This window comes from Pseudopodoces humilis, chromosome 10 (genome assembly GCF_049639895.1).
Source record: "Pseudopodoces humilis isolate 2021_Gansu_Grassland_sample_001 chromosome 10, ASM4963989v1, whole genome shotgun sequence".
In the NCBI taxonomy this organism is placed as follows: Eukaryota; Metazoa; Chordata; class Aves; order Passeriformes; family Paridae; genus Pseudopodoces; species Pseudopodoces humilis.
The window spans coordinates 10592603-10605866 of NC_142209.1; the positions used below are offsets into that span (position 1 = coordinate 10592603).

Genomic DNA, 13264 nt, shown 5'->3' on the forward strand with positions numbered 1-13264 from the left:
GTCTGGCTTCTCAAGAATTATTTTACATACAAATCCATGTGTCTTTATGTATGTGTCTTTGTTATGATCATGAAAAAGCACCTTGATCGAAACACTGAATTATGTTAATCTGATCCTGGATTAACATAGCTACTAAATTACAGACCTTCTCTGTAAACCAAATAAAGTATCTGTGTAAGTAGAAACAGGAAATCTCTGTTAATTACTCCTTTAGTGGTGAATATATATTTTTTTATTTATAAAGTCATGTCTATCACAAAATCTTTATCCACTTACAGTGCATGTTGCAGTCCAGACACCAAGCAGAAGTTTCAAACTAAGCAACTGAAAATAGAAATGTGTGGAAAGTATGTGATGCTGGCTGCAATTACTCAGTTTTGAGGCCAGTAGGAGCTGCCTTATTTTGCTCATGTTTGTTTAGACTTTTTACTGAAATAAAATGTAAGTAATGGAACCTTCTAATAGAGATATTTACATGAAATAGATCGAGAGACAAGTACATTAACAGAACTTATGCATCAGCTCTGTAGCTGTTTGTGTATGAAAAATACCTTTTTGACTTTTTGGTCCACCTGCATTAATTCCAGTCCAAGGTTATTACAGTGTTCTCTTTTCAGTTGATTAATATTTCCAGAAGAGAACTACACCTCACTTTCTTTCCCAACACAAAAAATAAATCTGTTTTTGTCTTGGCCAAGGACAGGGTAACTGGTTGCCCTTTGTATTGTGGCTTTTGATGTATTAATTCTAAGTTAATGTCTCTTGCTTTATAGGTTGGAAAGTCCAGTTTACACACCACCTCACCAATTGCATACACCCCAGCAGCCTTATTCATCTGTTCCAGGTAACCATTCACAAAGGGCTGGGAGAGGCAATGAGACAAAGTGTCATCCTCTGACTAAATTGCTATCCTGCTTGTATTTATTCAAACATAATTAATGCAGAAATAGGGGGAGACCTTTATATGAAAAATTAATTAATTTACATAATTGACTTCTCTAATTTATAAAATATACAAGTGGGACATTTGGTACATGTTTGTACCAAATTTTTTTAATTTGACTTCTCTTTTGATTATGTGGAAGATAGCTTAAAACATGTATTTGTGGTATATTTTAGTAGGATTGGTGGAATATTTTACACAACAGTAAGTTCTTTGAGGGATGAGGGATAAAGTATATATTCAGGATGAAATTGGCCTTGTTGCTCTAGTTGCATTTTCTATATATACACACTTCTTTCTGATCGCAGTGTTCTGAGTAGGGAAGCAGATTAATTTGTTAAAGCAACATAAGGTGATGTTAAAATCATTCCTCACAGTAGTTACATTGAGTCCTATTTTTGTTTCACTTAGGAGTCATCAGGAGGTCCACATCAATGTCTTACGTAGATGGGCAAGTAGGGACATGGCCCAAAGAAAAAAGGTAAGTAGTCTTACATGCTAGTTACAAAATACTGGGGTTTGGTTATTAGTAGTAGTAAATGCTCCATTGTCATTTGGATTTTCAGAGTCTTGTAATAAGAATTATTGTAAACTACTTGAAAAAGTAGAAAAAGAAAGATAAAACTGAAAGATAAAAATCATGGATTAAAAGCTGGTTAATAAGAAGAAACACTCTTCAGAAATAAATAATTTATTCTTTACACTGAAAGAGCTATACTTTAGATATTTGAATTGTTGGTGTTAAATATGTTCATATTTACTCATGACAGTGAACTAAACATGGTAACAGTAACATAGCTAATGATCTCAGTAGTATTTAAGCTTGTAATATTTTGGGGATGCTAAGAACAGTCAGGCTGAATGTTTTAGTTTTCAGTTAGACCAGTCATACACTCTTAATCTGTAGGGTATAAAACCAAAGTTAAAATGGTAAGACTTATAGTGGTATGTAAATTGTGTCTTTTCACGCCTTCCTTTTGAGCAACTCCTCTACTCCTAAAATGCCCAGAATTTATTCCAAAGTAGTAAAAAGTGGCTGAGACTGAAGAAAATGTTGTTACATTCTGTTCTATTGTGCTCTTTAAAAATTTATTATATTTCTGTCTATTTATTTATCTATCTAAAAATATATGCATGTTTATTATATTTGAAGCTAGGTAAAATACAGTACACCTAACAGTGTCTTTAATATTACCAGCTTAAAATAATTTTAAAACCAAATACAAATATTTTGTTATTTTTACTAATAACCGTGAGCTACTCAGTTACTTTCTTTATTCTGGTCTCTATCAGGTCATCATTACACGGAGTTTCATTTGACATTCCTTTTGACAAAGAGAAAAGCATTCCAGTATCTACTCCAAACAGAGTAATTCCTAGATCTGTGAGCAATGAAGGCCTTGCAGGAAACATCAACCGCATGTCGAAGCATTCTAGAAAGAATCTGTCCTTCAAACCAGTAAATGGAGAAGAGGAGAATCAAGATATTGAAGAGGAAAAGGACATGACACCTCTTAATGACACAAAGGCCGATCAGTCTCTTAATGCAAATCAAAGAAATGCCAATGAGAGCAGACACTACAGGTTTCCAAATGGAGCTCTGCAAAACAGGGCAGTTCTGGATGATTTTGGCAATCAGATTGAGACACCGAGCATTGAAGAGGCTTTGCAGATAATTCATGACACTGAAAAATCTCCCAGACTTCTCCAAACAGACCAAATTACAAATGGGTTTTTTCTTCACAATCGGGAAATGAGCATCTTGAATTCAAACATTAAACCAAATCAGACTACCCCAGATATAATCACAGACACTAAAGGTGCTCTGAGTCCTGTGACTGACAACACAGAAGTGGATACCGGAATACATGTCCCATCAGAAGATATCCCAGAGACAATGGATGAGGATTCTTCTTTGAGAGATTATACTGTAAGCATGGACTCTGACATGGAAGAGCCATCTAAATTTCTCCAGGATTATGACGTGCGGGCTGGCAATCACAGAGATCAATTAAGTCCCTGTCCTAGCTCAGTAAGTACTAAATCACAGGCGGGCAGCAGTGCTTCTTCAAGTTCAGGGGTTAAAATGACCAGCTTTGCTGAGCAGAAATTCAGGAAGTTGAATCACACAGATAGTAAAAGCAGTGGAAGCAGTTCTCAGAAAACCACACCAGAAGGTTCTGAGCTGAACATCCCTCATATGGTTGCTTGGGCTCACATTCCCGAGGAGGCATCTGTTCCTCAAGGAAGAGACACTACACAATTATTGGCTTCTGAAATGGTACAGCTGAGGATGAAGCTAGAGGAAAAGAGGCGAGCCATTGAAGCACAAAAGAAGAAAGTTGAAGCTGCATTCACAAAGCAGCGGCAGAAAATGGGAAGAACAGCATTTCTCAACGTTGTGAAAAAGAAAGGTGATCAGGTATCACCTCTCCGAGAGGAAGCAGCAGGAGCTGAAGATGAGAAGGTATTCACTGACAGCAATCGGTTGAAAGAAAAGGAAATTCAAAAATCAGATGACCAAATTAGTAAGACTCCAGAATTAATAAAAGAAAACTCAGAAAATTCTCAGAGTAAATGGTTAAAATCTCCTGCTACTTCTGGAGATGCTGAAAAGCAATGGAATTTAGCAAGCCCCTCAGAAGAAAATCTTAATGATGGAGATCTCATAGAATATACAAAATCTATTGAAAAACTAAACTCTTCCCTACACTTTCTACAACAAGAAATGCAACGTCTATCCCTTCAGCAGGAGATGCTGATGCAGATGAGAGAGCAACAGGCTTGGGTTATTTCTCCTCCTCAACCTTCTCCTCAGAAGCAGATTCGGGACTTTAAGTCTTCTTCAAGGCAAGGGGGTACTCCAGCTCCTGTTGCACCTTTCTCACAGGAATCTCCTCGCTCTACACATCAATCTCCACAATCTTCCAACAGGAAAAATGCTTCTTTTCACATCAAAATGCAAAGGACTCCTAGGCCAAATGAACTGAAAATAACACCTCTAAACCGTACCTTGACTGCCCCACGGTCTGTGGACAGTCTTCCCCGTTTGAGGAGGTTTTCTCCCAGTCAGGTTCCCATTCAGACTAGATCATTTGTTTGCTTTGGAGATGATGGTGAACGTGTAAGCGAACCTCAGTTAAAGGGAAATCTTTTGAAAGAAGTCAAGTCTACAGAAGAGGTAGCAAAAGAAGAAGGACCAAAATTGCCAAAACAGAGTGAGCAGAAGTTGGAGGAAAAGGAGATTAAGCCTATTGAATCTAATGTTTCTGAAGTATTATCTCAGCCTATCACAGAAACAGTCTGCCTCACCCCAAATGAAGATCAGCTAAGCCAACCGATTTTACCACCTCCGGCTCCCAAAACAGCTAACTTAATTGAAGTTTCCCTATCAGATTTGAAGCCACCAGAAAAAAGTGAGATATCTGTTGAGAAATATGAAGGTGAGAGTGATAGAGAACAGTTTGAAGATGACCAGAAAGTGTGTTGTGGATTCTTTTTTAAGGTAAGAGAACTAGTGGAATGTGTATGTCAGCTGTTAAACTTCGTTTGAATCGTTAATTGAAACATGGATGTTGCTGATGATTGAAGTCAAAGCAGATAGTACTGCAACTCTAAATGTGCGGCCTTATCTTTTGGACTTGGTTAATTTGGCATGATAAAAGTGGTGAGATTCTACCATATTGCAGTTCTGAGCATGGCAGAGTACCCCTTTCCATTCATAGTTATGGAAGAGTGCTTGGAGGTCTTGGTGAGGAAGATGCATGTGAATGTAGATTTTTTTTTTAACAAATGTTTTTTTGATCTTAATTAAACGTGCTCACATCTCACCCTCACTTCCCCACCTCATCCCCAAATTTAACTAAAATTTTTTTAAGTACTTAACAGCCTGCAATTTTAAAAATTATTCACATTTTTGAATTGCACTTTGGAGAGCCTTTTTCCCTCTGTCAGCTAACTAAGGAAGTACAGTCTGCTGAGACTCTCTTTTGAAGTTTGTATTTGGAAACACTAATTGGAGACTTATTAAAGAGCTGTATTCAGACAGGCTTTTACCTATAATGCATATTGTAAAACAGTGGTCTAGACTTGTTTCTGTCTTAGAATACCCCAAAATTTTGTACCATGTATCTAGATGCACCTTGCTTGTCTAGAAGCATTCCCCAGTTCTAACAAAATATGTGGCTTGCTCAGAAGTTACTTTTATATGGTGCATAATTATTGGGGTTTGCGATAATTACCTTCATGTTCATACATGTAGACTCTTCCAGAGCTGAAAGAAGTTTATGCTATGTGGGATCTGACTCAAAAATAAAATATCTCACTTAGCAAGTTTTCTCATATCAGTCTTGAATTTTCTTTGACTCAGGATGGAAAAATTCCATTATGAAGTTTTTAAGAGTCTTCAAAAAAGCTTCAAAAATAAACTTATTCCAAATACTGCAAGAGTATGTTAGGATACCCAGTGTACAGAATTAAGTGCCAATGACTTGGCAAAATCAGTTGCTGAATTTAGAGATCTTAATATTTTTGATCCTTTTCCTTCAAAAATGGTTGCTAGGATGATCAAAAGGCAGAAAATGATATGGCAATGAAACGAGCAGCATTGTTGGAGAAGCGTTTGAGAAGGGAAAGAGAGACTTTGCTTCGAAAGCAGCAGCTGGAAGCAGAACTAGAACATAAGAAGGAAGAGACAAGGTAAAACTACATATCCTGATCCAAATGATCAGTAAGAGTGAACATAAAAATGTCTGGTTTAGTTAAAAGTGTAACCTGCATGTCAAAAAATTGCATCTTAATATCCAAGTTATTTACTGCTAGAGCCAGATGTGTAGGGGAGCCCAGCTGGCCCTGCAGGACAGCAGGTGGCATCAGTCTGTAGCTCTCAGGCTGGGAGCTGTGCTGGCCTGATCACAGCTCCTCAGAGCGCGTTCTGTGGCAGCCTGTATACCTCAGGGTTCTCTCTGCACAAATGCACAATGTTCACTCAGTTACAGCAGTGAAGCTCATAAAGCTGTGTTTGGTTTTATTAGTAGCAATATCCCAAAAAGTTAAAACTCTCTGAAAATTTTAAAAAAGTTTAAAAGCAATTGTCTCTTGCTGGTGTTTGAGAACATTGAAGTTCCAAAAAATCTGATGCCTGTGTTGTCATCACTGTGCCAGCTAAAAACCCTTATTTGAAAAGTTTCTACTGCTGAATCTTTTTGGTAACATTTTAGACGCAAAACAGAAGAAGAACGTCAGAAGAAGGAGGATGAACGAGCACGGCGAGAATTTATTAAGCAGGAATATATGAGAAGGAAACAACTAAAGCTTATGGAAGACATGGATACTGTCATAAAGCCACGTTCCCTCTCAATCAAACAGAAAAAGCCACGTCCAAAATCTATTCATAGAGATCATATTGAATCACCTAAGACACCAATCAAAGGTCCACCAGGTAACAAATGTTTATGTGGAGAAAGAGTCTGTTCATGCTAAAACACCAGCTTGGGTTTTGGTCCTAACAAGCACATGCATATCTATTGAGTGTCTTGTGCTAGACTGAAACTGCACGTGTCCAAATCTGAAAGCAAAATTTGGCATAGATATGGAAAGATGAATGTCACTTACCTGCTATGCGTGCATGCATATATCAACAAACAAAAATTTTAGCTCTGAAAACCCAGTGGAAGGATGAATATGTGTTGCAAGTTTTACACACATACCCATGTTTTCTTCACTAATCTCTTCTTGCACCTGTAGAGCTAAGAATGAATAAAAGTTGGGAGATAAGAGATCAATAAATAAAATGGTGACCATAAGGTAAGAATACTTAAACTCACACAATACGGATAAAATTAAAATTTGAAAGTTACTTTTATATCTCATGGTTTTTTTCTATTTTGCTTACCAACTGCATGTATAGTTAAGAACATAGCAACACTAACCATGTGGAACAACTTAGCATTCTTTTAGATACAAAAGAACTTGCAGTAATGGCTGGAAGAAGTACTGTCAATTTACAGTGAGAAAAAATAACCAGATTGCTCAGTAGTCCTTCTTGTTACAGCCTACTCTACCCTTGTTGTTGTGCTACATTTTCTCTGGCTGCTTCCCTCTGTCTTCAGTGTAATTTCAAGTATTTCCTTAACACCTTCCAAGTTTCCATCCCAAGCTTTAAATTAAGTCTCTTAAGCTCTCTTTCAAGAGGTCTTACTAACTTTAATTGCATTCTTTGATTTGCATAGTGCCAATATTCTCATGTCCATGCTTCCCATTAGTGCTTAGCCTGAGCCCATTCCTGGTGGCTGCCAAAGGCTGGGTGTCAGCAAGTGTTTACATGAAGTGCAGCACATATGCATGCAGGTATATCATGGATGGGTGTTAGTCCCACATAGAAAAGCTCTTACTGACTTTCAGATGCTGGTGTTGGTCTGATGAACAGACTCTCCTACTTGCATAGGTTTATAAGATTTAACTTTGTTTTTATCCAGGTTCACAGCTTTATCGTGTTTTTTCAGTATCTAGTCTTTCATTGGCATCGCTGAATACAGGGGACAATGAGAGTGTGCAGTCAGGCAAGAGAACACCAAGGTAAAGCTAAAATAACCATTTCATTTAATAAAATTTCATAATCAGCTATGTAAAACTAGCATGAATTTTTTAGAGGTCATGTATATACTGTGTACTCTGAGAACAGGTATGTTTTCCTCATTTGAGACACGGATACTTTCCACTGTCAGACATTCAGGAATCAAGCCATGATCATTTGTTTTGCAAATTTTACCATGTAAACCAGTTGGGTAGGTATAAATGAGGTCAAAACAAAATGCTGTTCACACACCCTCTTTAATTCACCTGCTTGTATCTAAGTCTCAACCTGTGGTTATTTTACTAAACCTATTTGCTATGTGCAACTAAATAGCTGCTTTTCTTTTTTAAACATATGTTTCTTTTTATGTTTGTTTTTTTTCTTTAGCAGCTGTACAGGGAATTATTGAATTCTCACAAGGACTTCAGCCTTTTCCAAACATCAGAATTTATTTTGCACTAAAAACCACCTGAAAATAACAGAAAAAAAAAATTAAATTTTTCAGTACAAAGCCTGTATTATCATTCAGAGAAAAATTACTATTTCTGTGAACTGCTTGATAATATTCAGACAAATACTATTTTCTTTGTATAAAAAAGACATAGGGAAGAAAGGCAAAGTAGGAGAAGGAGGTTGATAAGGACTACTACATATTTTGATATTGCATGTCATGTCTTCATAGCCACTACACATTATTCACCAGCTTTGATAAACCTGCAGCTGGCTTCAGTTGACTTCTCAATTACCTTGAGGTCTCAAGACCTGACTTTCTAGTTATTACATAAGAAACTTCCATAAATTATCCAATTAGTCTAATATATCTTGTCATCTCTTAAAAATAACCAGTTTTTATTGAAAGGGGGATTTCTTCTAGCTATATTAGCTATTACAAGAGGCTTGATGTTGCTCATCTACACAGGCTTTGCAGGAGATGACCCCTGTGTATGTAGCTGGAGTTGTACAGTGCTGTACAATGCTCATAATGAGCAGTACATCTTCCTCAGGCTTTGGATTTGTTTAGGGGATTGAGACTTTTAAAACATTATAAAAGCAACAGAGTTGAAAGAATTTTCTGTATCTTTCCCAACCCATATTGTCACGTTGTCCTCGCATCACCATTGTTTTTGATGATCCCACTGAGAGAATCTCAGCGATACGTTTGTCACCTTCTTCATGCAGGTGTTAATCACAAAAGGTGTAGGAGATACTATAAATTGAATTTTTATCTCTTGCTGATTTTACTGAAAATGAGCATGCACACAAATTTTGATACAATACCACTTTTTTCCTTATTCTGTGCCTTTTTCTCACTTAGAAAACTTCCATTCCAAGCTGCAAATTTGACTGGCTTTTGCAGTAGCCACAATCAAAAATATTTTAAGTATCTTGTAATAATTTAAGAAAACCTTGACAATCTTATTTAGACCTTTAAATGCAAATTTATCCACGTTTGAGTGCAGCCTGAAGAATTACAGCACCAGAAGTTATTGCTTGTGAAAACAAAAACCAGAAGGGAAATTGTTTTGCTGTCTTAAATACAGCAGTTCTCACTGCAAGTTGTTGCAGTCATAAGTGTAAATGAACTAAATTTTTACTTCATCATTCTATGAAGAGCCCGTTTGTTCACTACATGAGATAATATTGGTTTGCCAGTACATGTTAAAAGTAACATGAATTTCCACTTAGTAATTCAATTTCACAACCAAGAACATCTATTAGGTTTCTGTCCCTCAGATGTAGCCCAAAAATTAACATGTACCTCACCTAAAGACCAACTTCTTGCATCACTCAAAATGCACTAAATATTGTGCATTGAGATTTATAGTTTACAATTCAAATCATTGTGTTCTACCTTGCCTTCTTTTCATATCAGAAGGCTTCCCAGCTGAACATTGTGAATTTTTTTAATAAATTTTAAAACTAATGTTTAGGTCTGAATCTGTGGAAGGATTTTTATCTCCAAGTCGCTGTGGTAGTCGTAATGGAGAAAAAGATTGGGAAAATGCATCTACAACTTCTTCAGTCGCCTCTGCTACAGAGTACACAGGTCAGTAGCAACAATAGTCAGAAAAGTACCTGCCTATTATTGGTTCTATGCATGAAAAGTTTTCAGTTACTTTGATTTGGCTTGCTAAAACTTGATTGAGATTTCCCCTTCAAAGTAGAAGGTAGTAATACAAGTTAACATTTTAAATCCAAAATAAAAATATTAACTCAATAGCATTTGTGATAACCACAATAAATTTCAGTCAGACTCAGAACAGCACATGGGCTCACACATCATTCTGTACTTCAGTAGTGTCTCTAGCAAGGCACAAAGTTTTGATATTTCAACTCAATTTAGAATAGAGTTACAAAATTCAAAAACCAAATTGCAATAGCAAAAAATCTTCTTAGCAATGCAAATAAAAATATTCTGTACTATTTTTTTTCCTAACAGATCCTTTGTTGTTTATGAAGAACTTTATGATCAGACTACTAATTCTTTATTATATTATGAATCAAATAATAATGGTATTTTCCTCCCTTTTTTCTAACTATACCACATGTGATACTGCCAAGACCTTGCATGATCAGGATTATAAAACTCCACTTTTGCCAACCTAATATCATTTTCTTTGTGAGAAGAGTAGCATAAGGTTAGGTATTTTCTAGAGGTTTTTTTCCCCCCAAAGTTTAGACAAACTGAGATTTAATCTTAAATTTAATTGATGCTTGTACATTATTTTCCTAATTGGTACTCATGTGTTGGGTTTTTTCAAATGATCTTGACCCAAGTACACATACATTTCAGAAACTAAAATGGGAGATTCTCCTTCAACCAGATGAATCATTTTACAGAATAACTTGTCAAATGTAAGGCCAGATCTTTCATCCCTTTTTTTTTGGGTAAAACATTTCTGGAATTCCAAAGAGGACAGGCAACAGTTATTCTAAGCACTGCATATGCCGCATTGTTATACCTCACACCCTTGACATTACAGATGTAGAAAAAGAAATAAAGACTTCACTCTCTCCTGGACAACTGAAATTTTGGTTAGAAAAAGCAAAATGTTTTCATAGAAATGTTGTTCATAGAAAAGGTCCTCTGAGAGAAAAAATATTTACCATGGCTGCCAATGATAATGATTTGATAATGAAAGACATTTTTAAGTAAATTCAGTGACAGCTGAATGACAGTCTGCTTGTTTGTGAAATCTGTAGTCTCTAACATTATTCTGTATTATTCCTGGATTTGTATTTCTATGCATGTGAAAGTTCCACACCAGAAGTGCTTCATAGCATTCAAAGTAACTCTGTTGGTTTATTGATTAATTTAGCTTATTTGTCATTCCTTTTGCACAGGACCAAAGCTCTTCAAAGAACCCAGTGCTAAATCCAATAAGTATATAATTCAGAATGCACTGGCACATTGCTGCCTGGCTGGAAAAGTAAATGAAGGTCAAAAGAAAAAGATCCTGGAGGTAAGAGCATTTTTCCCCAAAAAGCATAAACACCTATGTCAAACTAGAGTCAGGCATTATGGAGACTCTGAAGCATAAATGCCGATATTGAAAGGAAACCTCAGAGATTATGGCAGCAATCAGTGAAGGGATTGAGTAACTTCTGTGACTTGCTTCCTGTGTAGGCAGAAAGGTTCTCCAGTGCTGTAGAAACAAGAGCTGTTACTTTGTACATGCAGCACAGGAAGCTGAATTCACACGTTTAATTAACAGTTATTAATGTTAATGCTATTAATAAATTAATAGCATAATTAAGAAATATAAATGTTATTAATAATTGTGTTATTAAATAGTTATTAATGTTAAAATTAATGTTTTATGGGGAAACTTCAATAGCTAGGTTTTCATAATTTGCTCACAAAGTTGTTTTCCCTTATACATAGAGATCGTCAGATTGGGAACTTTAGAACTGAAGCACAGTGCCCTCATGAACAGAAAGAATTCACATACATCCCTTCTAGGTCCTTCTACAGTTTCCAAGCAGTAGGGCAAATTCAGGACTTTCTACTGCAGGAAGGTGCCTTGCAGTCTTCTCTTTTATGCTGCTGTAAATCTTTCTGAAGATGCACAAATATTGTAAAAACTTAGGGACAGTGTGTTTCCTGGCAAAAGGAGTAACAGTCTGAGCCTTGAGAACAGGACTGTTCCATTTAGCAACTAGGACAAATACAACAGATTAACTGATTATCAAACCTCACAGACACTTGGAATCCAGACTGAATTTCATTTCTGGAATTAACTTCACAGCAGTATTTCTTGCCCTTTTCTTCACAACCCTTCTGTATCCATGTCTAGATGCTGCTTTCTCTGTCTTTCCAGACACTTTTTGGAAATACAAATCAGGAATCAGGACACACTCTTGCAGTTTAATTAACCGGGAGCAAAATGACCCTCAGAAATCCCAGAATAAAAATAGCTGCAAAAATGTCATGCTTAACTCTAGGTAGAAAACTGATTCAAAATGAAATCTAATGAATTGAAATGTTTCCTAATTACAATGCAAAATTCATATTCTGAATGTTTTTCTTTCTTTTTCTTTTAAAGGAAATGGAAAAATCTGATGCCAATAATTTCTTAATCTTATTCCGGGATTCAGGCTGCCAGTTCAGATCTCTGTATACGTACTGCCCTGATACTGAAGAAATCAATAAATTAACAGGAATAGGTCCCAAATCTATCACAAAGAAAATGATAGAGGGACTGTATAAATACAACTCTGACAGGAAGCAATTTAGCCACATACCGGCCAAAACTTTGTCTGCCAGTGTTGATGCAATTACCATTCACAGCCATTTGTGGCAAACCAAGAGACCAGTAACTCCTAAGAAACTCTTACCCACCAAGGCATAGTAGATGGGAAAAAATTTGCTTGAGACAATTATGATAAACTTGCACTTCATCTTTACTGCCTATAGGAAATAGATTTCTAGTTGCCAACAAGACTCTTAGAACTTAAAACTGGACACCGAGTTCTATTATCATGTCCAACTGGAATGTAAACACAGTGTTTAGGAGTGCAGAAGATTAACTCTTAGGTGAATAATTATGAGTGATTACGGAAGTGTTTGACTTGTGTGGAGATTTGTATGTGCTAATGCAACATATAGAGTATATTTGCTCTGTATTTTGATTAGATACACTGAAGCACTGAATGTTCCTCTTTAGTGATTCAAACTACATTTTTTACATCTGTTGCCTTATATGTTTGTATTTGTGCTTGTCTTGAAATATTTTTCTTTCACTAAAGAAAAACTTCTTAATATTCTCAATACCGTCAAACTTTGCATACTGACTTACAGTAAAGACTAAATGATGAATTGTATGTCACTGAATAACAGCTGAATGGGTCTGTTCTCCAAGATCCTTACTGTGTGCTGTAACAAAATCAAGATTCATTCCCCTGTGTATTTATAATTCTTTTTCAATTAAATAGTATTGATTTGCTTATAAACTAAACAGTAAAGGAAAAAACCTTTGAACTGCTTGAAGTTTCCTTCAAATGAATTATTTAACAACTCAGGGTAAAGGTGATGCAATTATTTCTGTTTCAGTAAGCTGCCATCTGAGATGTAATGACTGACCATGTGCATGTTCATAACACCAGTAAAACTCATAGTAAAAAGATTTGGTAGGTCTCTGAAATGGTTTGAGCAAGTGTGCATTCATTGCTTTGCACTGTTCCAGCTGGAGAGAGAGCACACGGTCAGGTCCTGCTTCTTCGGGGAAGGAACAGGAACTCATGAA

At 36.2% G+C, this 13264-nt stretch overlaps 1 protein-coding gene across 2 annotated transcripts in view; it reads left to right on the plus strand.

Annotated features, from left to right (window-relative positions):
• Positions 1 to 13004, plus strand: part of CAMSAP2 (calmodulin regulated spectrin associated protein family member 2) — a 79436-nt gene extending 66432 nt beyond the window's left edge. For both annotated transcript variants that reach the window (XM_014250767.2, XM_005520913.3), the window contains 9 exons: positions 774 to 844; positions 1355 to 1424; positions 2237 to 4448; positions 5505 to 5641; positions 6163 to 6383; positions 7447 to 7519; positions 9449 to 9564; positions 10863 to 10981; positions 12065 to 13004. In XM_014250767.2, the coding sequence (XP_014106242.2) occupies positions 774 to 844; positions 1355 to 1424; positions 2237 to 4448; positions 5505 to 5641; positions 6163 to 6383; positions 7447 to 7519; positions 9449 to 9564; positions 10863 to 10981; positions 12065 to 12370 (3325 nt within the window). In that variant the 3' untranslated portion in view covers positions 12371 to 13004. The remainder of the gene's footprint in view (positions 1 to 773; positions 845 to 1354; positions 1425 to 2236; positions 4449 to 5504; positions 5642 to 6162; positions 6384 to 7446; positions 7520 to 9448; positions 9565 to 10862; positions 10982 to 12064) is intronic.
• Positions 13005 to 13264: the final 260 nt, after the last annotated feature.